We start from the raw sequence: 27935 nt of genomic DNA, 5'->3' as shown, positions 1-27935 counted from the left end.
CTTCCTTAAACACAGATGCCAAGAGCATAAGTCTATATGTCAGATAACTGGCATCATAAATAACATACAGACTTCATACAAAAGTTGTAAGTACACCACTGTTTTGGTAGTGTGGGTGGCAAGTCCTTACATGCAGACATTGATCAGTTATGTATTGGTTTTCAGTGAACACCAGCGTTTTTTGTAAACCATAAATGGAAGCTTCTCATAATTTTCAACCTCCACAGAAAATTTAATGCTGGGATGAAGACAGCTGAAGTGGCCCAAAAATCTGTTGAGAGCATTATGTCCACATTGCCAGACAATGGAGTTGTATTCAAGGACTCTACCAGAGTGAGTCATGTAAGTAGAGATACTATCATTGAAACTCACAAACAAATCCATAGGACCCAGCCTCAAATATTTCAACCATCAAATAAAATTCAACAAGTTGGAGATACAGTGTGCAGCAAATGGGCGGTAAATACTTCATCAGGCTGTAAGTGGACACAATCAAATTACTAAATATAGGGCATAAGGATACTCCTTAGTTGTGTGTCTTTGGCAGATCAAACAACCATAGTGGAACGGAAGTACCAAGACACAGTTTATTGTACAAATATTTCAACAAAGTGCTTCTTTTCAAAAGTGACAAGAGTATTGCATTTAATGCAAGCTGCTTCATTTAGTAATGAATCCCTTTTAAATACATAATAATCCCTTGTTCTGGTAAAACTGTTACTACTTCACCATTTTTCAGGGAACAAATATCTGTTCTCCTCAGAAGAGATGTTATCCTGTACACACTGTGTGGGACACTTCTTGCCTAATTTCTCCTCCTCGATCCTGAGGGGTGCTGTGTAATGCTTGTTCTATAGAACACACAATTTTGTAACCAGAAATCTCCTTGGAGTGGAAGCAAAATTTAATACTGTCACTGTAGAACCATCCAACTTGTAACTTTGGAAGAATGTATCCCTTTCTGATGCCGTAGAACAAGAAAGCAGCCATTCAAATTTAGGAGGGCTGTCTGGTAACCTCAATTGTAAGTGCTCGGTCCATCTTTGATCACATGAAACAATCAACCTACTCCCAAACATCTCTTGGTAACTGCAAGGAACAATCCAAATGTCTGTAAAATATATCTTTGGAAATAATATCCATTTGTCTATGGGTAATACAAATGGGTTCCCTTACAGTGCTTGCTGGCACACTTCTTAATCCTAATAGCCCTCCTGCAATCAATAAAATGGACAAATCTGGCAAAATTAGTAATGATATCTCCCTCAAGCAATCTCAGTGAGAAGATGAGTGTACTCAACAGCTTTCCGTTTCGTGCTGAATTATTTTGGATAAATTCTAGAGGAAGTTCTTGCTGGGATGCCAGTAACTAATTTTCCAAGATGTGTCCATTTTATTATTGGCAAGAGGGTTTAAAGATTAAGGTTGATTATGGAACTGTAGATTCAAACTGAAGAAACTGCAAAAAGGTGGTAATTTAAGGAGATGGGATCTGGATAAACTGACAGAACCAGAGGCTGTGGAGTGTTTCAGGGAGACCATTAGGGAACGGTTGACAGGAATGGGGGAAAGAAATACAGAAGAAGAAGAAGAAGAAGAAGAAGAAGAAGAAGAATGGGTAGCTTTGAGGGATGAAATAGTGAAGGCAGCAGAGGATCAAGTAGCTAAAAAGACGAGGGCTGGTAAAAAGACGAGGGCTGGTAGAAATCCTTGGGTAACAGAAGATATATTGAATTTAATTGATGAAAGGAGAAAATATAAAACTGCAGTAAATGAAGCAGGCAAAAAGGAATACAAACGTCTAAAAAATGAGATTGACAGGAAGTACAAAATGGCTAAGCAGGGATGGCTAGAGGACAAATGTAAGGATGCAGTGACATATCTCACTAGGGGTAAGACAGATACTGCCTACAGGAAAATTAGTGCGACCTTTGGAGAAAAGAGAACCACTTGTATGAATATCAAGAGCTCAGATGGAAACCCAGTTCTAAGCAAAGAAGGGAAAGCAGAAAGGTGGAAGGAGTATATAGAGGGTCTATACAAGGGCGATGTATTTGAGGACAATATCATGGAAATAGGAGAGGATGTAGATGAAGATGAAATGGGAGATATAATACTGCGTGAAGAGTTTGACAGAATACTCAAAGATCTAAGCTGAAACAAGGCCCCAGGAGTAGACAATATTCCATTAGAACCACTGATAGCCTTGGGAGAGCCAGCCCTGACAACTCTACCATCTGGCAAGCAAGATGTATGAAAGAGGCAAAATACTCTCAGACTTCAAGAAGAATATTAGAATTCCAATCCCAAAGCAGGTGTTGACAGATGTGAAAATTACCGAATTATCAGTTCAATAATCCACGGCTGCAAAATACTAATGCGAATTCTTTACAGCCGAATGGAAAAACTGGTAGAAGCCGACCTCAGGGAAGATCAGTTTGGATTCCATAGAAATGTTGGAACACGTGAGGCAACAACGACCCTACGACTTATCTTAGAAAATAGATTAAGGATAGGCAAACCTACGTTTCTAGCATTTGTAGACTTACAGAAAGCTTTTGACAATGTTGACTGGAATACTCTCTTTCAAATTCTGAATGTGGTAGTGGTAGAGTACAGGGAGCGAAAGGCTATTTACAATTTGTACAAAAAGGAGATGGCAGTTATAAGAGTCGAGGGACATGAAAGGGAAGCAGTGGTTGGGAAGGGAGTCAGACAGGGTTGTAGCCTCTCCCTGATGTTATTCAATCTGTATATTGAGCAAGCAGTAAAGGAAACAACAGAAAAGTTCGGAGTAGGCATTAAAATCCATGGAGAAGAAATAAAAACCTTGAGGTTCGCCGATGACATTGTGATACTGTCAGAGACAGCAAAGGACCTGGAAGAGCAGCTGAACAGAATGGACAGTGTCTTGAAAGGAGAATGTAAGATGAACATCAACAAAAGCGAAATGAGGATAATGGAATGTAGTTGAATTAACTCGGGTGATGGTGAGGGAATTAGATTAGGAAACGAGACAAATTAGTAAATGAGTTTTGCTATTTGGGGAGCAAAATAACTGATGATGGTCGAAGTAGAAAGGATATAAAATGTAGACTGGCAATGGCAAGGAAAGCGTTTGTTAATAAGACAAATCTGTTAACATCGAGTAGAGATTTAAGTGCCAGGAAGTCTTTTCTGAAAGTATTTGTATGGAGGGTAGCCATGTATGGAAATGAAACATGGACGATAAATAGTCTAGACAAGAAGAGAATAGAAGTTTTCGAAATGTGGTGCTACAGAAGAAGGCGGAAGATTAGATGGGTAGATCATGTAACTAATGAGGAGGTATTGAATAGAATTGGGGAGAAGAGAAATTTGTGGCACAACTTTACTAGAAGATGGGATCGGTTGGTAGGACAAGTTCTGAGGCATACAGGGATCACAAATTTAGTATAGGAGGACAGTGTGGAGGGTAAAAATCATAGAGGGAGATCAAGAGATGAATACACTAAGCAGATTCAAAGGGTGTAGACTGCAGTAGGTACTGGGAGATGAAGAAGCTTGCAAAGGATAGAGTAGCATGGAGAGCTGCATCAAACCAGTCTCTGGACTGAAGACCACAACAATGACATAGAACACATTGATTTTACCTCCAGACAGTTGGATATTATTTCCAAAGATTTATTTTACTTACATTTGGACCTATCCTCCCAACTGTCAGAAGATGTTTGGGAGTGAGCAAGTGTTCTATGTGGCCACTATTTGTTTGATCATGTAGGCATATGATTACCAGACAGCCCTCAGAGTTTGCTTGGCTCCTACAGTGTCAGAAGCAGATGCATGTCAACACACTTTCAAGTAACGAGTTGGATGGACCCACAGTGGCAGTGTTAAATTTTGCTCCCCCTCCAAGTAGACTCGTGGTTAAAGAATTTAATTCTCTGAAGAACAACTATTACACAGAATCCCTGAGGATCTAGCAGAAGAAATTAGGCAAGAAGTGTCCTGCACATTACATCAGGGTTGGTCATGTAGGATAACAGCTCTTCTGGAGAAACAGCAGCTACTTGTTCCCTTAGGAATAGTGATGTTGTAGGTTTACCAGCTAACAAGTGGAATATAACAGTTGTTTTGACAAGGAATCATTATGTAGTAAAAATGAATTCATTTCTAAATTAACCAGCTTACAGAAGATTAAGTACTGACGACACTGAAAGGATTAAAAACAACACTCAATTTTTGAAACTAGCTTGTTGTCAGAAGATTTGTACAAGAAATTTCATCTTGGTGCTGCTGTTACACCAAGGTTGTACAGTCTGCCAAAGATACAATATGCAGGAGTACCCACACGCCCTGTAGCTAGCAACTTGGGTGTGCCTATTTACAACCTGATGAAGTACTGAACATCTATTCTTTGCCCGTTTATTGACATACTCTCTCTCCTTTCGGTGGATTTTATTAGATGGTTGAAACATCTGAGGCTGGTCCTCAGGATTTACTTATCCAGTTTACTTGTCCACCTGTTCAATATCTGATGTAGAGTTGTCACCCAACATATCAATGCAGTGTTGTCCTTAGGACTTTGGTATGAAGAGCAGGTGCTATTTCCAGCACAGATGTCTAACACAGGAACCTGCAAGCTTGGCAGCTGTGTTTAAGAAAAATGGTTACCCTGAAAAGCAGATTCATCTGGCTATGGTCCGCGGCTCGTGGTCTTGCGGTAGCGTTCTCGCTTCCCGCGCACGGGGTCCTGGGTTCGATTCCCGGTGGGGTCAGGGATTTTCTCTGCCGCGAGATGACCCAGTGTTGTGTGTCTTTCATCATCATTTCATCCTCATTCACTCCCAAGTCGCCGTAGTGGCGTTAAAGAACTTGTGGAGCATTGGCAAAACAGCCCCCGCGAGGGGTCTCCTGGCCACCAATGCCATACGCTCATTATTATTATTATTATTATTATTATTATTATTATCTGGCTATGCAGTTTGGACCACCCCTTGAGGTTCATGAATAGAAGCATAGACCTGTTGTCTTTATTCCTTAGTCTGAGAGCATATCTTTTAAGACTAAAAGAACCTAATAGTGTGATCTGCTCACATGCCATGATTACAGCATTACTCTGCTCTGTCAAGGACAATTTGGGAAGTATAAAATCTATGTCAACGTGAGAAGGCTTACATCAGCCAGGTGACACACACATTTTAGGACAGGTGTATGAGTAATCAATGTCACATGAGGCTACAACATAGACAGACACTTCCTCCCCTTTCAAGAAAATTTTCACATACACAAATAATTAACATCAAATAAATAGTTGCTCAAAGATCAAATAAATATTGGAAACCAGACTTTTATATAAAATAGTTGATGAAATTACATGAAAAAGAAAAGGGCCTTTTCCAATCTTCACACTCTTCAATCGCCCTCCCTTGTAATTTCATTTCACATCTTGTTCCTCACCTTCTCCTCCAACTCTCACTCCATCACACTACTATGCAATCATGCCCACTCATCAGGGCTTCTCCCTCCCCCACCCAAAAACAAGAAAAAAACTCCATCACTATTCCTTCAGTAGCCTTACATGGTATATAAATACACAGCAATATAATTAATTGAATTACATCCATACAATAACCTAAACAAAGAAAGTATAGGTCAAAGACAAACTTTTGGCAATGTTATGTCAGCGACACTACAAAACACAAACCACAAAACATACTTAAAAGTATAAAAACAAACACGAAAACAGTGGCATATGACAAAAGCATCCTGAGTAAAACATAAAAAATGCATAGTTCTGCTGAGCAACTAAAAATCAGACTACAAATATCAGCGTACAGTCTTCTGAATTAACAGCAAAAAAGTAACAATTTTTGCAATGCAATGGATGAACAAACAATTTTGGTCGTGAGAGACAATTTACTGGTGGTGTATTTTGCCAAAAAGCAAATAAACTCCTATGAGAATGCAACTGTCCACAGCATACTGTTCTCCATAGCTAATATACTCTATTCCTTCCTCATTCTTCTTTTAACCTTTGCACATAAAAGAATTATTTAAAATGACAGTGAGATAAGAAAAATATACACTGAAGATCCACATTGAACCAATTCCAGTTACTGGAACAAATTTTTTATGGACTTTATATTTCACGAGTTTCTGCTACAATTTGGTGCAGTGTAGCTCCCAATTTTTGTGTTTCTGGCACTTCTAATGTGTACCCAGGTGGCAAATATTATAACAAACACTGTCTCTGAATCACATAAAACATCGAGAGGTCTACCAGTGTAAAAGATTATCGTACCGTGACAAGACCTATGTAGAAAGGTGTGACTAACACATCAATTCAAGATGATGCAAAGTGTGATATCAATGTACACACAAAAGTAATAATAATCAAATTTCAAGAACATCACTTTCAATTGTGTATGGATACAATCTATCATTCAATGCACAATTACATGTAATGTGTGATCTTATATGCCTGTCGATCAACCAGTTACCTGGGATGCATAATGCAATCTACTATCATTCTCTAAACAAATAAGGGATAAAGGGGGCTAGATTAGAATAATCATAAGCAGAACATTTGTGTATGCTTACAATGGAAAGCTGTCCTGTTGGGGACTACAGGTAACTTTTGTGTTATAAAAATGACATCTTTATTGGGAGAGGGGGACCAACAAGGACTTCATAATTACAGAAAGCACTTTAGACATTAAGAAATTAACCACCTCCAACAGAATATGGTCCAGTGTTTGACCCATATTTCATGTTACATTCAATAACTAGCAGCAGCAACAGTAGCAGCTGCAGCCGTACCGTCACTATCACTACAGCCAGCTAGAAATTTTGTTGATCCCGCAATGCCATGCAAAGCAGAATTTAATTCCTCTGCGTAAAATAAAATTTACGATTTCACATATTTACTACTTAAGGAACAAAGATTATGGACACAACCATAGGTTAAAATATTTTGATTTGCAATATATCCATCATTACACCACATCTCACAATTCCCTATCACAGTAAGAACTCAAATGAGTTGTTCAACAAAACAGTTCACCCCAAGTTGAGAATTTTCCCAGAAGTGTTTCACACAAATTAATAAGAAAATAAATTCCTGGAATTAGCATGTGATCATTATGAACTTTGGCATGTAGTACTATCCAGACTGCTTAAAGATTTTTGTATTTATTGCATTATTTCATGATCTGGCTTGACTACTGTCCATCGTAACAGCTCACCACGGCAACAAATGAAAGAAATCATGAAAAATTTAATGTAAAAAAAAAAATCACTAAGGACGGTATCATATACAAAAGTATCACACTGAATCAATAATACCACATCTACTGTAATGAATGCAATTTAAAACAATAAAACATATCAATAGCAGGCATTGCATTTCATTTGCCACAAATGCACCGCATACCAAAAGGGTTTTTTCTAAAATAAAAATATTACAGTGGAACCTTACTTAATGAGCACCTCCCATAACCCACAATTCGTATAATGAGCAAAACAAATTCTAAAAACATAACTCGCTTAACGAGTGACAATGATTTAGTGTGACGTCACCAGCTGTTCATGCTTGGCGGGGGGAAATGTTCCACAATATGAGCACATTTCATTGTCGGCATTGGCATATGAATGATGTCTTTAGCGCATCCTGCAGTTTAGGTTTAGTGCTCTTTCTGCTACCATCTTAGTCCAGCTTGTGAACACAAATTTTTCTAAACTTGTGTTCATACAGTGTGTGTGTGTGTGTGTGTGTGTGTGTGTGTGTGTGTGTGTGTGTGTGTGCAAATTTTAATAACCTTCATAGAAATGTCCCCAAAGATAAAGCTGTAAGAAGACAACCACAAGAGAAAGAAAATTACCTTAGAAATGAAACATAAAACATTGGAAAACTTTAACACGGTGTGAGCGTTGCTGATTTAGTATGCACACAAAATCGGTCTACATGAACCATTTGCACTATCCTTTAGAACTAGGACAAGATTAAGAAAACAGATGCTTCCGAAGAGACTGACAAGAGTATGTAAACAACAGTTTTGTATTTTGGACAATGTCGACAGGTTACTCCTTATATGTATAAATGAAAAGCAATTGCAAGGCGACACTATTAACGAGAACATCATTCGTGAGAAGGCAAGAATGATTTTCGACGACCTTGTTACGAAGATGCCAGGATCATCAGCAGCCAAAGAAAAGTTTTTAGGGGAAGCTGTGGGTAGTTTGAGAAGTTTAAGAGAAGAACCAGGATCCACAGCATTGCGAGGCATGCTGAAGCAGCCAGCTCCGACACAAAAGCAGCAGAGAACTTCATCAGCAACTTCAAAATGCTTTTAGATTCTGAGGGTTATCTGCTGCAACAGGTTTTTAGCTGTGACGAGTGGGTCTATTCAGGAGAAAGATGCCGAAATGTACCTTTTTAACAGCACAGGAGAATGCAATGCCCAGTCACAAGCCTACAAAAGACAGTCTCACACTGCTATTCTGTGCCAATGCAAGTGACAATTTGAAAATTAAACCTCTACTTGTTTACCAATCAGAAACTCCACGAGCCTTCAAGAAATGTAAAGTCAAAGAATGCAGTCATGTGTGTGAGTTGTGTTTGCACGAGTAAGATTCTGGAATGAATTATGCTCATTGTGCAAAGCTCCACTGTATAGTATCAAATGAAACTGGTGACTCGGTCGAGGACACAGCATGTTGTCTTGGATGTACAGACACTGACAGATGTAGAAATAAATTCACTCATGCCCCAGCATAGTGTATTTGGACCCTTGCTTTTCAGGTCAATGTTTATGACCTGATAGTTAATATTAATAGTAAACTTAAGATTTCTTTCAGATGATGTAGTTACCTATAAAAAGTATTGGCTGAAAAAAGCAGTACAAATATTCACTCAGATCTTCATACAATTTCAGAGTGATGGAAAGATGGACAACTTGTTTTACATGTGGAAAAATGTAAAATTTTGCACCCTCATAACTGCAAAAATATAGTATTCTATAACAACAACCTCAGGGAGTCAAGTTTAATCAGACAACCAATACAAATACTTGGGTATAACAGTTTGGGTGTATATGAAATTTAACACTCACATAGGCTCAGTTGCAGGTTAGAAAGTTGGTAGACTTTGCTTTATTTGTACTAACTTGGGAAAATGCAGTCAAGATCTCTAGCAAAACACTCATGCGAACAATCCTGGAATATTGCTCTACTTTGTGGGACCCATATGAACTATGTCCAACTGGGACCCATACAAACTAGGTCCAACACAGTTTAATGAAAGTAAACAAAGAAGGCCAACAGAAGAATCACGGAAATGCTGAAAACCTAAGCTGGAAAGGTTTTATGATAGAAATCGATTACCCCACAATAGTCTACTTACCACATTTCCAGAACTAGTGTTAAATGAGAAACTGAAATACATATTTTTAAAGCCTCCATCCAAATTAACACTGTGCCTCTAATGATATCATTACCGAGAAAGTTTAACCTAGTATCTGATATTCGTCCTTTTCCCTTTTGATCTTTTTTGGAAATTTACTGCTACAGCACATCACTGCAAATATAGAGAGCAGATGCAATTTGTCACAGGCAGAGAGTATTCCAGAATACAGTTCACACAGATTTTCCCTCGTATTCATGCAGACTAATTCTGCATGTTCTACAATCATCTTCCTGCTACTACCATCTCTTCACTGAATATAAGGCTCCAATTTGGGTTTTGAAATGGGTGCTCTCCATTTTTATGCCATGCTCCCTTATGTTAAATATACTTCTCTGACAGCAATGCGCCCTACCTGTTTGTTAAGATTAAGCAGTATTTACAATTTAGAACATCCCATGTACTACAATTACTTTTTGTAGGAAAGTGGCCCTCTACTCTATATAAAACGGCTTGTCTCCTACTGACAAAATACGACTACAAATAAAAAATGATGTAAGTGTAATGGGATTTTTGCCTTGTTTAAGTTTCCTATTGCTTCGTTTTGATTTCAATACTACTGTTGTTACATCATTGCATTGCCTATGAGTTTAGCATTTACTTTTGTCTTATAATCTCACAATTTTACAGCTCTCACACAAACAGTCATTAAAAATTGATACTGCGCATGTGAGACACATATCGCATGTTGCTATGAACAGCAGTACACCTTAGAATGTGAGATAAAAATGAACCAATGGAAATTCCAGTAGCACTACGAACAATATAGGAAAAAGAGAGATTGCTACTTACTCTACAGATGACACATTCACTTGCAGACAGGTACAATTAAAAGAGAGTTATACTTAAGCTTTCAGTCACAACCTTTGTCAGGAACACACACCATTCATTCACGCAAGGAGGCATACATCATGCACACATGACTGCCAACTCCGGCCGTTCGGGCCAGAATCATTCTGGTGAGCTGCCAGTCATGTGTGCAAGAGGTGTGCTTCCTTGTGTGAATGAATGGTGTCTCTTTCTGAAGAAGCCTGTGGCTGAAAGCTTATGTGTAAATGTCTTAATTGTGCCTGTCAGAAACTGAATGTGTCACCTTTACAGTAAGTAGCAACCTATCTTTTCCTACATTGTAGATAAAAATGAAATATTTTTCTTGTCCATCAGCCAACACACTGATAATGTTTCTATCTGTTTTTAAGGTGACTAAATTAGGGGAGATTAAATGAGCTCACACTGAAAAGAAATTGCACAGAAAATATTTAACGCCTCTTGTTCAAGAAAACCATGAAGTGTTGGGGTCATTTGGAAAAACAAACACAAAACTAACAACTGTAATTTCCTGAGTTTATAAATAATGTGTGTGTGTGTGTTTTAAGAGCACCTGCAACAATCATCAACAGTTGCAAATGAATGACTGTTTGTCCTTGTTTCTGTTTGCTGTCTCCACTGTGGAATTTTCATTATCAAAATATTACTTAAAGACAATTCATCTCCTATCTTTGCTGAGAAGACTATGGAAGTTCTAAAGTTCACTGCTATTACATAATAAAATGAATTACTGTGAAATGACACACAAGCTTGATTGTATGGATTTAATCTCATTGCTGTCATCTTTGGCCTTGAGTAATTTTTTTTGTAGTTTTTGCTATGGAAAATAATGTGATTATGCTGTTTGCATTGAAATCTATTATGGTTGTGTTGTTGAGGCAGACAACTGCACTGTCAACAAAAAGAATAGTATACTTTACTACACACAGAGCATTTCCACAGAAATTACAAAATTCTAACAACTAAAAATAATATTGTAATGAGCCCACATGTGCATACACTCATAACTGTTGTCTCCTTATACAGGTAGTGCCAAAATGACAACACGCAAGACCCCCCCCCCCCCCCCCCCCCCCCCCCCCCCCAGTGATGTATGCCTGGCAGGTTGAGCACCCAAATGGCTATGGGCATTCGTGCACGCTTGGCAGCTAAAACAGCCAGATGTCTAAGGCATTCATGTACGCCCTGCAGGCAGGAAGGCCGGATGGCAGGGTGCAGGACCAGGTAAATGTGCACAAAATAATGGCAACTCATTGTTGTCCACATTTAAACATTTCTGTCACCACCGTCATTATCTGCTGTTCTTTGTAATGTTGAAAGCACTACAGCTTTCGCCTCCCAGTTCCTTTCTGCTTATGAGTTGATCAAGTAGATACAATCTGAATTCCTAACGTACACAAGATAAATGACACAAACATAAATAATTGGGAGGACACAAATCATCCTACAGAACTGATGTATGAGGCGTTTCAAAAGAGCAAAATACTTGCAGTTTCGCAGCAACTCTAGCGACCAGGAGGAACAGAAAAGAACATGCATGGCTAAGTTAGTATAATTTGACTTCCTAATATACACAGTAATATGATGCAAGCATGTATAATGTGAAAGGGTATGAATTATCCTACAGAACTGAAGTATTAGATGTTTTAAAAGACTAAAAAGGTAGCAAAATTCCAGCTGTTACTCAGCTACTCTCACAGCAGTGCAATGCAGAAAAGGTACGTGATACCAACATACATAACATGAAAGGGAATGAATTATAATACAGAACTTAAGTATCAGATGTTTCAAGAGACTAACAATGCAGCAAAAAACTTGCAGTTTCCCAGCAACTCTCGCAACAGAAGACTCAGAGTTTTGGACGTCTTCATTAGGAACGGTTCACATTCAAATTTTATATTTTGAAATGTACTGGTCTGATATTAATGAGTTTTGTATAGTTTACAAGCACGTTTATTGCTATTGTAAATCTTACATTAGAGAATTTTCCAATCACAAGTAAAAAAGATCTTATTTCTCTAAACTAACTTTTTCTCAGCCCAGTATAAATTTATAATGGACAGCTTGGATTAGATTTGAAGTTCTCTTTCATGGTTGTCAAAAATTGCAACCACTGGATATTGGTTTTATAAAGATTATTATTGAGGAGGCATGCTGTAATGTGCAATTGGCAGTAAGGGGCCAAAGTCTGCAGCGGTCATACAGCTGCCAGCAAGACGCACACAATCTTAGCTGTTTGGGCATGCTGGACGCTTGACCTTAGTAGTCACGAAAGGGCAAAGTATAATTAGTGACGTGATGAATGGTTCCAAATCTGTGAAAGTGCTTAACTTAACTTGAGACTACATAATGCAACCGTGATTTTTTTTAACATGTGCCTCTTCTGTGGTAAACTGTTTCCCTTCTTCCGCTTTTTTCCCCTCTCTCCTCCCTGATGAAGGAACAAAGTTCCGAAAGCTAGGAATGTAAATTTTCTGTTCTGTTTTGTGTACCTATCGGCTGTACTGAGCTGAGGTAAGTACTGGCCAGCCCCTCTATCTCTTTATTAGTATTTGTTTCACATCTTTACATGAGACTTTCCATTAATCATTTAAACTGTTTTATTGTGATGTTGAGTGAACCAAATGACTTAGGGCTGTAACGTAGGCAACAATAATCAATATACAGTGCTCACGTCACATTAGGCATCGTAACCGTCACATTTCATTTTAGTGTAATGGCGAAAACGATGGTACTGTTTTACTGCTAACGCACAAAAGAACCAACAAGACAGGAAATTACACGCAAGTTATCCCAGACGCTCTGTTCCTGTAATGTGGCCTGCATACTGTGTTTCCACTGCTGTCTTGACACTTTCAGAATATCGCTACAAGGTGGCAATGCTCACGGTGTCTCTGATGACAGGTAGTGAATTTTTGCATAAAATGTATGCATCTGGGTGTTTCGTAGGGATATGACTCGTGCAGTCAATACATTGACAACAAACATAGTGTATGGTTGGTCCAGGATAACTCAAAGTTTGGGTGGATTGAAAAATATCACTTTAAGAAGGCAAGGAAGGACTTTGTGGAAGATCTTTCTTTCACTAATTTTCTTCATTGTCAAACACTGGAAACCCAAGGTAGGAAAATCAACAATGTAAGAAAAGACAAATTGCTACTAACCATAAAGAAGAGATGACAAGTTGCAGGGGGTTGCAGACACGCACGATTAAAAGACTCTCACATATTGCTTTTGGTCACAGCCTTCATCAGGAAACACACACACACACACACACACACACACACACACACACACACACACACTAAAAGGAAGCAAGCACACCTCACGTACACACGAACAACAACTCCAGCATCTAGGGCCGGAAAACCATTCCGGCCCGAGATGCTGAAGTTGGAGGTCATATATACAGGAGATGTGCTTGCTTCCTTTTAGAGCGAGTGAGTGAGTGAGTGAGAGAGAGAGAGAGAGAGAGAGAGAGAGAGAGAGAGAGATGCAATTGAAGCTCAGGCATAAAAATCTGGTTATGTCAAGCAACAAGACACCCAATATCCTCTCCAAAATCTTGCCCATTGCACTCAAAACCCCATCCAAGCACCGCAATAGCCCTGTTTGGTTTAACAAAGAGGTCGCCAATGGTGGGCTCAACTTTTTGAAACACGTATCGGTCAAGATCCAAGGAATCACATCCTGCAGCCATTCACACTGGGGAAGCCCTCATTTGTGAGTAATTGACGAAATAAAATTCCAGAATTTCATGTGATGCTGTATAGTTTAAAAAAGTAACAGTGGTTACTGGTTATCTAGTGTTGTGGTTAAGGTACTAACCTAACTTTTAAAAAGTTGTCGTTTTGAACCTCGTACGGTACAGTGAATTTTTTTTTAAATTTTTAAATCTTCATTGAGATGACTTGATCACTATTTTTATTCAATTAAATGGTTTACACACAATTTCTTATTTGTATTCTTTGTCATGTCATTTTAATCAGTGTATTGACTTCCTCAGTTGTCTTATTTTCCATTATTCTTTTTACACTTGAAATCTTGGTGCATCTGAATTTAATTATTTTTATTAATCTATCATAATGTTTAAACATTTGAAAATGAAAAACTGTCGTTAAAAAACAAAATATGAAATAATCCATTCATATGGGTGTGCAATGGTGTCAAGAATGTATATTTCGTTATACCTTTCTGGATGGCAATTATCAAATATCTATTTAAAATACAAATTCTTATCACAATATGAACAAAATAACATGGATGATGATTTACACCAAAGTAGGTATTATAAGTAAAATAAAATTCAAGCAAAATGAGAAATAGAAATAGTGGATGCAATAACATGGACGGAAATGTACGATGATAAAATGGAAGAAATTAAATCATAGTATACATAATAATAACCAAAATCACATGAACAATGATTCCAAGTGGAAAGACTGATACAAAGAAAAATGAGAGCAAATAATGTATTTCATACTATGAGTAACACGATGTGACAAAGGACGGAGAAAATTAACTTTAAACAAATATCACAGAAAGAAATATGCACAGGATGCACCCATCTAGCATCTTTGCTTTTGTTTGTGCTGTTTCATTCAATTTCATCTGAAGGACGGCAGCTTACGAAGGCAGCTATGTAACATAAAATTGTTACTGCAACCATTTTACAGTTTTCTGTACAGAGGCATGACCATCAACATTGTCCAGTCATATGTAGCCACTTGCAAACTTGCCAGGGCAGGCTAGACTTAAAGTCCCCATCCCCCCCCTCAGCACCAATTGACTGGACACGAGCTGCTTTGAACTCTGGAAGCCACTAGTGGAACATCTCCTCCCACCAATAGTTCCCATCGCAACAGAACCTACACTCCATCTCTTTGTTCTACTGCTGTCTTCAAACTGCCCTTATTTCTTTAGCAGGCTGCCTCATTGTCACTCACTTTATCTGTAAGTTTAGTCCTTAGTTGTTGTGCCTGCCCCAGCACCGCTAAGAGATGGAGATGTGAACTTTTTAAGAACCACCACATTAAAATCAGTCTCCTACGAAATGACTTAGCAACAAAAATACAAGAAACTACCTTTTCACGCACTTCTGACTGAGTTTTCCTATTATACAGAGTGATCTACTTAAAAACAATACAAGCTCCACTTTTGGGAGTACACTGCAAAATTCAAAGACGGAAACAAATATTTGGCATCCACACTCATCAAATTTACTAAGGAAAGGAATTTTTTGGCAGCTGGACTAAAACATTTAGAGTATGTAACATTTTTTATGTATAAACAATAAAACTCCTTTGTTCAACTGATATCAAGAGCAGTGACCAGGCAAAGTGTAGCTCTTGCATCTAGAAATGTAGTAAGATAATCATGGGAGAAAGGGGGAGGGTGAATTTACGAGGGGGTGATGGTTGTTTACAATTTCGGCATTATAAGGTTCTTCCTTACAACTCAAAGAAAGTTTCAATTTTTTTTCTAATTACTGTAGAGTCCCGCTAATCCGAACTAATTGGGACCAGACCTTGTTCGGATTAGCCGGAATTAGGGTGACGAGTTTCTAGAATGAAGTATACCAAGCAGATAAGTAGGTACAACATGGTAACAAATGGGAACAAGTGTGGGAACAATGGCTCACTTTCACTCCCTGCCCTTGTTGTTGCGCATTGTTGAGACCTTTGTAGTGTATAAGGTCAGTGCACTGCCAGTTGGCTTGTAAAGCATTGGTTATGTTAGTTATCGATCACTGGCATGCGTAACAGTTGTATTGTATTTGTTCAGGTGTAGTGGTGTATGTATTTTCGCCATGAGTAAACAGAAACATACAAAGTCAACTCTCAAAGAAAAACTGAATGCTCTGAAGCAGATACAAAATGGTGAGAATATATCTAAATTGGCAACAGAACTGGGTGTTGGTAAAGCAACTATATGTGATTGGAAGAATTACCGAGTGAAACCTGAACAGTCCTGTGCAACGTCTTCGGAAAGAGACATGAAATTCGGCAGACTTTGAAACAGTCCCAGTACGATAAAGTGGATGAAGCTGTTTTCCTTTGGTTTACGCACAAAAGAGAAAGGGGAACTCTTTGAGTGGAGCACTGGTTCAGGAGAAGGCTGTTTACCTGAACAAGTTGATGAATGGTGATGAGTCTTTTAGCACTAGTACGGGTTGGTTGGACAGATTAAAAAAAATGTCATGAAATCCACCAGCTAACAATTACTGAAGAGAAGCTTTCTTCTGACCATGATGCAGTGAAGGAATACTTGGACGAGTTTGAAAAAATGATAAGAGAAGGAAAGAATTCTCCCCAACAAATGTATAATGCTGATGAGACTGGCCTTCCTTTTAGGGCATTGCCAACAAAAAGCCTGGCATCAAAAACAGAAGACCATGCTCCTGGTTTTAAAATGTGCAAAGATCATGTGACTTTATTAGCATGCAGCAACACTGCCTTTAATGCCGGTCGGGAAATCTGCTAGGCCCAGAGCTTTTAAAAACTGCAATATGAAGTCCTGCATATATTATTGCAACCAGAAAAAAGGCATGGATGGATGGTAAGCTGTTCAAAGAATGGTTTCACGGCCAGTTTGTTCCCTCTGTTCGACGGTTTTCTAAGGAAAATCATTTGTCTCCCTGTGCAATCCTTTTGATTGATAATGCGCCATCTCACCCCAGCACTGAGGAATTATGTGATGGAGAAATTGTGGCGAGGTTTTTGCTACTGAATGTTACACCACTTCTACAGCCAATGGTCCAGGGCATACTGCAAACATTAAAACTGATTTACAGAAAACAATGTTTAAGAATGCTGATCCAAGATGATAGCATTCCTTTAGTGGACAAATAAAAAAGACCAATGTGAAGGCTGTTGTTTCTTGGGCTGCTGAGGCATGGCAGAATATTTCAGAAAATACTCTGAGAAAATCGTGGAGAAAACTGTGTTCTCTTGAATTTCAGGACAACCTAGCTGAAAATGAAGAGAAAAATATACTACAAATGATACAGACAATCCCTGGGTGTGAAGAAGCTAGTGGTGGAGACACAGATAAGTGGATGGCAGCGGATGGGGGTGGGGCATGTGTGGAGAACCTTACTGACACTGATTTAGTTGCTGCTGTTACTCAAGACCAGGAAGAAGTGGACTGCTGTGACGGAATTGACAATGAACCTGAAAGTGACAAAGGAGAGCTGGTGCCAAACAGTGATGCAGCAGAAGCCCTTGACCTTGCACTGCGTTATTTGGAGCAAAAGTCCGCTGCTACAACTGCCGATTTGATGTTTATGAGAAAGTGGCACAACTATGCGTCATATAAAACACTGCCTTCATTACGCCAAAAAACAATGAGTTTTTGTCATCTAAAAAGTAGGTTTAAAAGGTCCGCTGTATTTTAGTAAGTTTGACAGCTTTTCTTTCATTGCTATGCATTGTTTAAACCTAATGTTTTCTTGGCAATGTTTCTAATACATATTAACTGTACTGTGTAAATTAAAATAGTGTGTATGTACAGCAGTTTTTCCATACTTAGACTAACATTTTTCATGCACAGATGAATCAAACGTTCGGATTACTGGGGTTTGGATTAGCGGGACTCCGCTGGTGTGTGTGTGTGTGTGTGTGTGTGTGTGTGTGTGTGTGTGTGTGTGTGTGTGTGTGTGTGTGTGTGACGGGGGGGGGGGGGGGGGGGATGTTACTTTTATCAAGAGATCAAAAAATGTCTGTTTCACAAAGCAATTAGTTTTTTAAAAAAAGTCCAATTCTAGGTCTTTGATTATTCAGGCCATTCAATTAAAAAAAAACCATAATTAATAAGGGCATCATTAATTTAGGAACAAATTATCTTTTTCTTTAGTAATATTGTAACATCTGACATTCACATGACGTACCTTCTTGTCTGTTGCTATAATATTTATTTTCCCAAGCATCAAACACCATATTGTAATACCTAGGAGATTCAAAAAATTCATGGTACGTGTAGGTGTATGGTGTTGGAAATATCCTTATGAATCTGTAAGCCAAAGAGAGGGAAAAACATATTTAAGAAAACATGAAATTCACATATTAAGACACAGTATCATCAAGTGTCTTAAGTAGAATGGCACATCATCACATGAGAAAATTCCAGACACATGACAATATGAAAACAAAATAACTTATACACAAGTGTTCTATTTCTAATGGTCTCGAGATAAATGCTTAGAAATATATTCTGATTCATGAAAGGGTTTCAATTTTGTTCGATTCTTCTATCTTTTGTTTGGTCATGTTAAATATTTACAGTAGCATGGAATAATTCTACTGTGTTATTCATAAGTGTCTCCGTGGTTTCAGGAGAAAACACTACAAGACATACAGAAAAATTGACCTAGTGCGACCAGGACTTGTGCTCTGATGGTCCCATATAAACTTAATTATGTGTATATTATGAGAAGGAAAGTTGCTACTCACCATATAGCAGAGATGCTGAGTCACAGATAGGCAGAACAAAAAGGTTTTCACATTTAAAGTTTTTGGCCAATGGCCTCTGTCAACAACAGAGGCGAGCGCGCGCGCGCGCGCCCACACACACACACACACACACACACACACACACACACACACACACACACGACTGCAGTCTCAACCAAATGAAACCACAGTTGCCCGAGACTGCAGTCGTGTGTGCGAGTTGCATTTGCGCACGTGTGCGTGTGTCTTGTTGACGAAGGCCATTGGCCGAAAACTAAGTGTGAAAACCTTGTTGTGCCTATATGCGACTCAGCATCTCTGCTATATGGTGAGTAGCAACTTTCCTTCTCATAATATTGTTACACTTCATTCTGGATTTTCCATTGTTTAATTATGTATATACATAGTTCACTCATCCAGGGAGTTGAGAATCATGACCGTTTTAGCCCACTGTCAATATCTATATTGGAAAGATACTGGTCCTAGGAATTCCAAGACTTGTGTGAAATTTGGGTGTAATTGCTATAAAAATTCCTGAGATGCCACAGTTTATGATTCTAGGTCAATGGGAAGTACCCTATAGGTCTTGATGAGCAAGTTTGCAAGTGTCAAAATATGTGACATAAATGACCGTATCTTTCGACTGCACTGACTTAGAAGCTTAAACTTTTTACATCGCCAAGCAGCTGTAGACCTTAAGAAAGTGACAAATTTTGACTGATACACCTATCTTTCCCTGAGGAAAAGCGGACTTGACAGACAAATAAGCAATCCTGTAAGGGTTCTGTTTTTACCAACTGAGGTTCAGGACCCTCAAAATGACACACAGCAGTGGACAGGGCATTTCTCCAAGTTTTGATACATAATATGTTGTAAGACGTAGTTGCAGTTGGGGGCAGGGTTTCCAGAAAATTTAGACAAATCATTCTTCCATATTGTCATACAGAATTATGAAAGAGTGCTGACAAGTAATATATCTACATTTTTTTAATGTGAAAACTCTTAAAGCTTTCTAAACAAACAGAACTTTATGAACATTCTAAATCTGTATTCTTCATTTCTAGATGTTTCTCAACAGTCATCCTGGTAACAAACACATTTCTCCTAATGAGAGACCACTTTGTTGATACTGTCACTGTAGAATGTTTGATTATGTTGACAAAACCACAACCTCACATCAGCTTGCACTACTTCATCAATATCGAAGAGAAGTCCTCGAATGTGATCTTTAGGTTTTGGAAGTAGATGAAAATCAGATGGAGCCAGGTCGGGACTGTATGGAGGATGATCGATGACATTTGAATGCTTGGTGTCGAATTGTTGCAGCAATCGTGTATGGACTGCCATTGCCATGTTGAAGGAGAGGGTGCTCCAAGTGTAGTCGAATTTATGCTTTCAGTTTTCTGAGGCTCTCACAGTACCTTGCAGAATTTATGGTGGTGTCTTTGGGCATGAATTCCACATGCAACACACCTTGAACATTCCAGAACACTGTGAGTATGACTTTGCCTGCTGATAGCATGGTCTTGAACTTCTTTGGTGTCTGTGCACCTTTGTGGAGAAACCCTCTGAAGCTCTTTTGTTTTCAGGGTCAAAATGTTGAACCCACCATTTATAGCCTTTCACAATGTTGTTAAGTAACCCATCACCATCACGTTCATAATGAAAAAGAAATTGTTGAAAGTTCATGTCAGGAATAAACATTCAAGGCACCAAACGCGCACACAGTTCTCTGTATTGCAGTTCTGCAATGAAGGCCTTCACACACTCTTGTGATGTGCCACACTTACCCGAGAGCTGTGTTTGTGTTATATGATAATTTTCTGTAATGGGTTCATCAACCCATCACTGATGAGTCTTGCTGGTTCCCATACTTGGTTGCCCACAATGAGCTCTGTCACACACACTTCATTCTGAGCACAAACTACCCAATGTCTCATATCTGCGGTGTCAATACAATCATCGTCATATGCAGATTTCATTCTACTATGGATTTCATTTGAAGGCACTTATTTGCAGTTTGAAAGTTGATCACAACATGCTGTTTCTCACGCACCTACACAGTTACATTATACACCACCATGTTACATGCTACAAGTCATAACCCTTTAGTGAGAGTTGCAACTTGTGTCGATGAAGCAGTAAAGTTAACCGAATAATGTGCATTACATTTAATACCTCAAGCAATATTCAGAATAGAGTAAAAAGTCCGGATTCGTTCCAACTGTCGCCTAGAATCAGTTCACACCAGCAGACAGGCAACCCAATGAACAGATTTCCAACATGGGTTGCTGTTGCACCTTTCCAGGCAATTTTTGTCAACAACTTCAATGAACTGCACACTTGTATTGATATTTGCCACATTACAAATGGTACCACTACTGTGCACCTGTAATGTTATGGAGAGCTGCCCACAATAAGTCTACTACAACCTACAATAACTGCCCATTCTTTCATTAAAAAAAAATTGTTGTCACAGCATCCAAATCACTTACAGAGTAAACAATAGAGGCTATGAGCAATCACTGAGAACTGTGGCCACCAGTATGGTCTGAATATTGTTTCATAAGCAAATCAGCATATGCTTATAACAATAATATGAGGATTAAATGAAAACTAATGCCACCACCTTTGTTAATTGGATTTGGATGGGAATATTTTAGTAAATCAAATGCAGAAATAATCCTTAGAAAGCGATCTTTAATTACCAATATTCACTTTTCCACATAATCACCAGCCAACTGGATAAATTTCTGCCAATGATGAACAAGTTTTCTGAATCCTGTCCGGAAGACGTTGACATTCTGTTTCCGGAACACAGTCTCACAGTTTTCTCAATGTCTTCATCAGCAGCATAATGATGTTCCTGCAAATCGTCTTTCATTATCAGGAACTATTGGACTGTTTGGAGGATACCACACGATGGTGAGATTCAGTCTCTGAAATTTTGCTGTGTTGGCACACGAAGTGTGTGGTTTGGCATTGCCATGTTGCAGGAAAACATTTTCCTTTCAGACCCTTGTTAGCCATCGTTTCAGAGTTTGCAGCGTTGTGATGTAATGCTCTGAATTTATTGTTGGTCCACGATCAAGGAAATCAACATGGATAACACCATCTGCGTCACAGAACAGTGTGGCCATGACTTTTCCAGCTGAGGGCTGTGTCTAATTTCTTCTTCAGCGGCGAGTCTGTGTCGATATTACATAGACTGACGTTTTGTCACTAGGTTGTAACGATGTACCCACATTTCGTCTCCTGTCACAATTAAATGGAGAAAGGTGTCAGCTTCATTCTCGTAACGCGAGAGGAGTTCCTGGCAAATTTGAAGTCTGTGCACTTTCATTTCAGGAGTCAGCTTCCGGGGTACCCATCATGCACAGATCTTCCGATAGCCAAGCAAAGTAATAATGTGATCCACACGTTCTTGTCAAGTGCCGATTCTGCTTGCAGTTTCTCTGTGAGTGATACAATGATTGTTCTGAATCAATCTGCCAACATTTTGCTTGTGAAACTCGGTGGTTACTGTCACAGGACGTCCAACTCTTTGTATGTCATGCAGGTCAGATGTTCCTGCCTCAACATCTTTAAATTTACTCACCCAACAACGTACAGTACTCACATCAACACAATCGCCATAAACTGTTTTCATTCTCTGATAAATCTCCTTTGGGGCGACACCTTCTGCTGTCAAGAATTCAATGACTGCATATTGCTTAAATCACATTGACCGACCATCTGCGCAGGGTTCCATACTTTACAATGTAACAACCGTTCAATGCTAAGGCTTCCCACCAAATGGAGCTGTAGAGAAGAGGCTACGGAACAAGCCAATACCTGCTGCACACCAGTGCTGCCAACTGTTGAAGAGTTACAAAGGTGTAGGCATTACTTTTCAGTCAACCCTCGTAGAATCTGCATGAAACAAATCAGCACTTGCCACAGTTCATTGTGCGAATGTAAGTGTGCTTGTTTGTTCCGCATATCCTCCTACAACACTGGACTGATTTCACCATAGTTGGTACACATCACTTATTGTCTGGAAAAATGCACTGTGGGGGTAGAAACCACCTACCTCTCTGAGGTGGGGGTGACAGGCTGATAAGTAGAGGGGAGAGGTTGGAGATGGACAGGGGGATGGGGAAACTGGGGATGGACAGCTCCTTTCTGTAATGTAATGGCACAACAAACTAATAACAGCTAAAATGCCACACAGGACTCTTCAATTTCCTAGTATCTTTTAGTCTAGTCAAACAATCTTGAAAATGCTGGTTAATTCTCTATCATCCAATAATGCAGTTGTAGCAACAATGGACACCCAAATACAAAGTATACAGGAAAGTTTACATGTTCAATGAAATGAATAATGCACCTCAAATTCAACACAAAACTAAAATCTACATCTACATCAATACTCTGCAAATCACATTCAAGTGCCTGGCAGAGGGTTCATCGAACCACCTTCACAATTCTCTATTATTCCAATCTCTTATAGTGCGCGGAAAGAATGAATACCTGTATCTTTCCGTACGAGCTCTGATTTCCCTCATTTTATCGTGGTAATCGTTCCGCCCTATGTAGGTCGGTGTCAACAAAATATTTTCGCATTTGGAGGAGAAAGTTGGTGCTTGGAATTTCATGAGAAGATTCCATGGCAGTGAAAAACTGCCTTTCTTTTAATGATTTCCAGCCCAAATCCTGTATCTTTTCTGTGACACTCTCTCCCATATTTCGCAATAATAGAAAACGTTCTGCCTTTCTTTGAACTTCTTCGATGTACTCTGTCATTCCTACCTGGTAAGAATCCCAAACCGCACAGCAGTATTCTGAAAGAGGATGGACAAGCGTAGTGTAGGCAGTCTCCTTAAGAGGTCTGTTACATTTTCTAAGTGTCCTGCCAATAAAACGCAGCCTTGGTTAGCCTTCCCCACAACATTTTCTGTGTGTTCTTTCCAATTTAAGTTGTTCGTAATTGTAATAGGCCTACCTAGGTATTTAGTTGAATTTACGGCTTTTAGATTAGGCTGATTTAACGTGTAACCGAAGTTTAACGAGCTCCTTTTCGCACTCATATGGATGACCTCACACTTTTCGTTATTTATGGTCAACTGCCACATTTCGCATCATTCAGATATGTTTTCTAAATCGTTTTGCAATTTGTTTTGATCTTCTGATGACTTTATTAGTCGATAAATGACAGTGTCATCTGCAAACAACCAAAGACAGCTGCTCAGATTGTCTCCCAAATTATTTATATAGATAAGGAACAGCAAAGGGCCTTTAACACTACCTTGGGGAACATCTGAAGTCCCTTCTGTTTTACTCTATGACTTTCCGTCAATTAGTAAAACTGTGACCTCTCTGACAGGAAATCACAGATCCAGTCACATAACTGAGATGATATTCCCTAACCACGCAATTTCACTATGAGCCGCTTTTGTGGTACAGTGTCAAAAGCCTTCCGGAAATCCAGGAATAAGGAATCAATCTGAAATCCCTTGTCAATAGTACTCAGCACTTCATGTGAATAAGAGCTAATTGTGTTTCACAGGAACGATGTTTTCTAAACCCATGTTGACTGTGTGTCAATAGACAGTTTCCTTCGAGGTAATTCATAATGTTCAAACACAATATATGTTCTAAAATCCTGCTGCATATCAACGTTAACGATATGGGCCTGTAATTTAGTGGAGTACTCTTACTACCTTTCTTGAATACTGGTGTGACCTGTGCAACTTTCCAGTCTTTGGGTACGGAACTTTCGTCGAGCGAACAGTTGTATACGATTGTTAAGTATGGAGCTAATGCATCAGTATACTCCAAAAGGAACCTAATTGGTATACAGTCTGGACCAGAAGCCTTGCTTTTATTAAGTGATTTGAGTTACTTCTATTTTACTCATGTTGGCAGCTGTTCTCAATTCAAATTCTGAAATAGATACTTCCGTCTTCTTCTGTGAAGGCATTTCGGAAGGCTGTGTTTAGTAACTCTGCTTTGGCAGCACTATCTTCGACAGCATCTCCATTGCTATCTTGCAGAGAAGGCACTGATTGTTTCTTACCGCTAACATACTTCACATACGACCAGAATCTCTTTGGATTTTCTGCCAGGTTTCGAGACAAAGTTTTGTTGTGGAAACTGTTATAGGCGTCTCACATTGAACTCCGTACTAAGTTTCGAGCTTCTGTAAAGGATCGTCTGTTTAAGTTTGGCATGTTTGTTTTGTTGTTTCTGCAACAGTGTTCCAACCCCTTTTGTGTACCAAGGAGGATCAGCTCTGTCGTTTGTTAGTTTATTTGGCATAAACGTCTTAATTGCTGCCGATACTATTTCTTTGAATTTAAGCCACATCTGGTCTAGACTTATTAATTTGGAATGAGTGGAGATTGTCTTTCAGGAAGGTGTCAAGTAAATTTTTATCTGCTTTTTTAAATAGGTATATTTTTCGCTTATTTTTCGAGGATTTGGGGATTAAAATATTCAATCTCGCAGTGACAACCCTGTGTTCACAAATCGCTGAATTGGTTTTGATGCTGGTTATTAACTCAGGATTATTTGTTGCCAAGAGGTCAAGTGTGTTTTCACAACCATTTACTATTTGCGTGGGCTCATGAACTAACTGCTCGAAATAATTTTCAGAGAATGCGTTTAGCACAATTTTGGATGATATTTTATGCGTACCTCCGGAATTAAACATGTATTTTCGCCAACATATCGAGGGTAAATTAAAGTCACCACCAACTATTATCGTATGAGTCGGGTACGTTTTCTTGAACCTTTCAGCAACTGTATCATCTGAACTGGGAGGTCGGTAAAATGATCCAGTTATTATTTTATTCCGATTGCCAACAATGACCTCTGCCCATACTAACTAACAGGAAGTATCTACTTCAATTTCGCGACAAGTTGAATTACTTCTAACAGCAACAAACACGCCACCGCCAACCATGTTTAGCCTACCTTTTCGGAACACCGTTAGGTTCATCGCAAATATTTCGGCTGAGCTTACATCCAGCTTTCAGTGCCTATAACGATTTGAGCATCAGTGCTTTCTATTAGCGCTTGGAGCTCTGGTACTTTCCCAACACAGCTACGACAATTTACAACTGTTATACCAATGGTTCCTGTACCTACGTTCTTCCTGTGTTCAGCCTGCACACTTTGTGACTGAAGCCCATCTTGTGTTTTCCCGAGACCCTCTAACCTAAAAAACCACGCAGTCCACAACACACAGCCCCTGCTACCCGTGTAGCCGCCTCCTGTGTACAGTGGACACCTAACCTAATCATTTGATTCAGGGGTGAATACATAGATATTGCTCACGGTTTAAAGTAAATATCTACGCAATATACAATCAGATAGATTTTCCTGCAGGTTTATGATAGTATCGAGAATTTCCTAGCAGCCAGGATGCAGCATGATATATTCAACCGAGAGTCATCTACAGGTACTAAATTGGTATCTGATGTGTCCTAGGGGAGTTTAATAGGACCATTGCTGTTCACGCTACACGTTAATGACTTAGCACATAGTATTAGTTTGAAAGCTCAGATTATTCACAGATGATGCAGTTATTTAAGAGGAAATCCCATCAGAAAAAATAAAGTACATCTCAACAAAATGTTAGCCTGGTACAAACACTTGCAACTGGTTTTTAACGTACCAGAAATGTGAAACTGTGCAGTTCACAAAATGTAAGTATTTGTGGCACTATATGATATTGATCAGCCACAACTAGAGTTTATCGCATGTATGTATGTATGTATGTATGGAGCGGAATAACCACACAGGCTTAAGTGCGTAAAGCATATGGCAGGCTATGATTCAATGGTATGATACTGGGAAACTGCAGTTTCATTGTTCTGGGGGAGCTATCATTTGTAAAGGTTCCTGATGTGATTATGGCTGCATGACAGGAATTAAGAGATTTAGAATGTGGAATGGTAGTTGGAGCTAGACACTTAGGGCATTCCATATCACAAATCTTTAGGGAATTCAATATTCTGAGATCAACAGTCTCAAGAGTGTGCCGAGAAGACCAAATTTCAGGCATTATCTCTTACTATGGTCAACAAAATGGCCAACAGCCTTCACTTAATGATTGAGAGCAGTGGTGTTTGTGTAAAGTTGTTAGTGTTAACAGACAAGCAACTCTGCATGAAATAAGCAAAGATATCAATGTGGGACATAAGGCAAATCTATCCATTAGGACAGTGCAGCAAAATTTGGTGTAAACGGGATATAGCAGCAGATGACCAATATGAGTGCCTTTGCTAATAGAGCAATATCACCTGCAGTGCCTCTCCGGGGCTCATGACCATATTGGTTGAATCCTAAATGACCGGAAAACCATGGCCTGTTCCGATGAGTCCCGATTTTTGTTGGTAATAGCTGATGGTAGGGTTCGAGTGTGGCGCAGGCCCCACAAAGCCATGGACCCAAGTTGTCAACAAGGCACTGTGTAAACTGGTGGTGGCTCCATAGTGGTGTGGGCTGTGTTTAGTGGTGTGGGCTGTGTTTAAGTGGATCACTGACTGGAAGTGATTATGTTTGGCTCTTTGGATACCATTTGCAGCCATTCGGGGATTTTATGTTCCTAAACAACAATGGAATTTTTATGGATGACAATGCAACCTGTCACCAGGCCACATTTCTTCGCATCTGGTTTGAAGAACATTCTGGACAATTCGAGTGAATCTACATCTATATCCATACTCTGCAAGCCACCTGACTGAGTGTGGCAGAGGGTACCTTGAGTACCACTATCGGCTCTCCCTTCTGTTCCCGTCTCGTATTGTTCGTGGAAAGAAGGATTGTCGGTATGCCTCTGTGTGGGCTCTAATCTCTCTGATTTTATCCTCATGGTCTCTTCACGAGATATACGCAGGAGGGAGCAATATACTGCTTGACTCCTCAGTGAAGGTATGTTCTCAAAACTTCAACAAAAGCCCGTACCGAGCTACTGAGCGTCTCTCGTGCAGAGTCTTCCACTGAATGATACTGTAACAAAGTGCGCTGCTCTCTGCTGGATCTTCTCTATCTCTTCTATCAACCCTATCTGGTACGGATCCCACACTGCTGTGCAGTATTCAAGCAGTGGGCGAACAAGCGTACCGTAACCTACTTCCTCTGTTTTCGGATTGCATTTCCTTAGGATTCTTCCAATGATCTCAGTCTGGCATCTGCTTTACCGACGATCAACTTTATATGATCATTCC

General features: G+C 39.3%; 1 protein-coding gene across 6 annotated transcripts in view; it reads right to left on the bottom strand.

Annotated features, from left to right (window-relative positions):
- Positions 1-27935, bottom strand: part of LOC126458060 (tubulin monoglutamylase TTLL4-like) — a 255365-nt gene that overhangs the window by 51241 nt on the left and 176189 nt on the right. For all 6 annotated transcript variants that reach the window (XR_007585569.1, XM_050094857.1, XM_050094861.1 and 3 more), the window contains exon 15: positions 18159-18280. Coding sequence is in view for 5 of the 6 variants with exons in the window: in XM_050094857.1 (XP_049950814.1) it covers positions 18159-18280 (122 nt within the window). In the remaining variant the exon portion in view is untranslated. The remainder of the gene's footprint in view (positions 1-18158; positions 18281-27935) is intronic.

The sequence above is a fragment of the Schistocerca serialis genome, chromosome 2 (assembly GCF_023864345.2).
Source record: "Schistocerca serialis cubense isolate TAMUIC-IGC-003099 chromosome 2, iqSchSeri2.2, whole genome shotgun sequence".
Lineage (NCBI taxonomy): Eukaryota > Metazoa > Arthropoda > Insecta > Orthoptera > Acrididae > Schistocerca > Schistocerca serialis.
The sequence above is the reverse complement of the archived record's forward strand: the minus strand, read 5'-3'. Positions and strand labels throughout refer to the sequence as shown.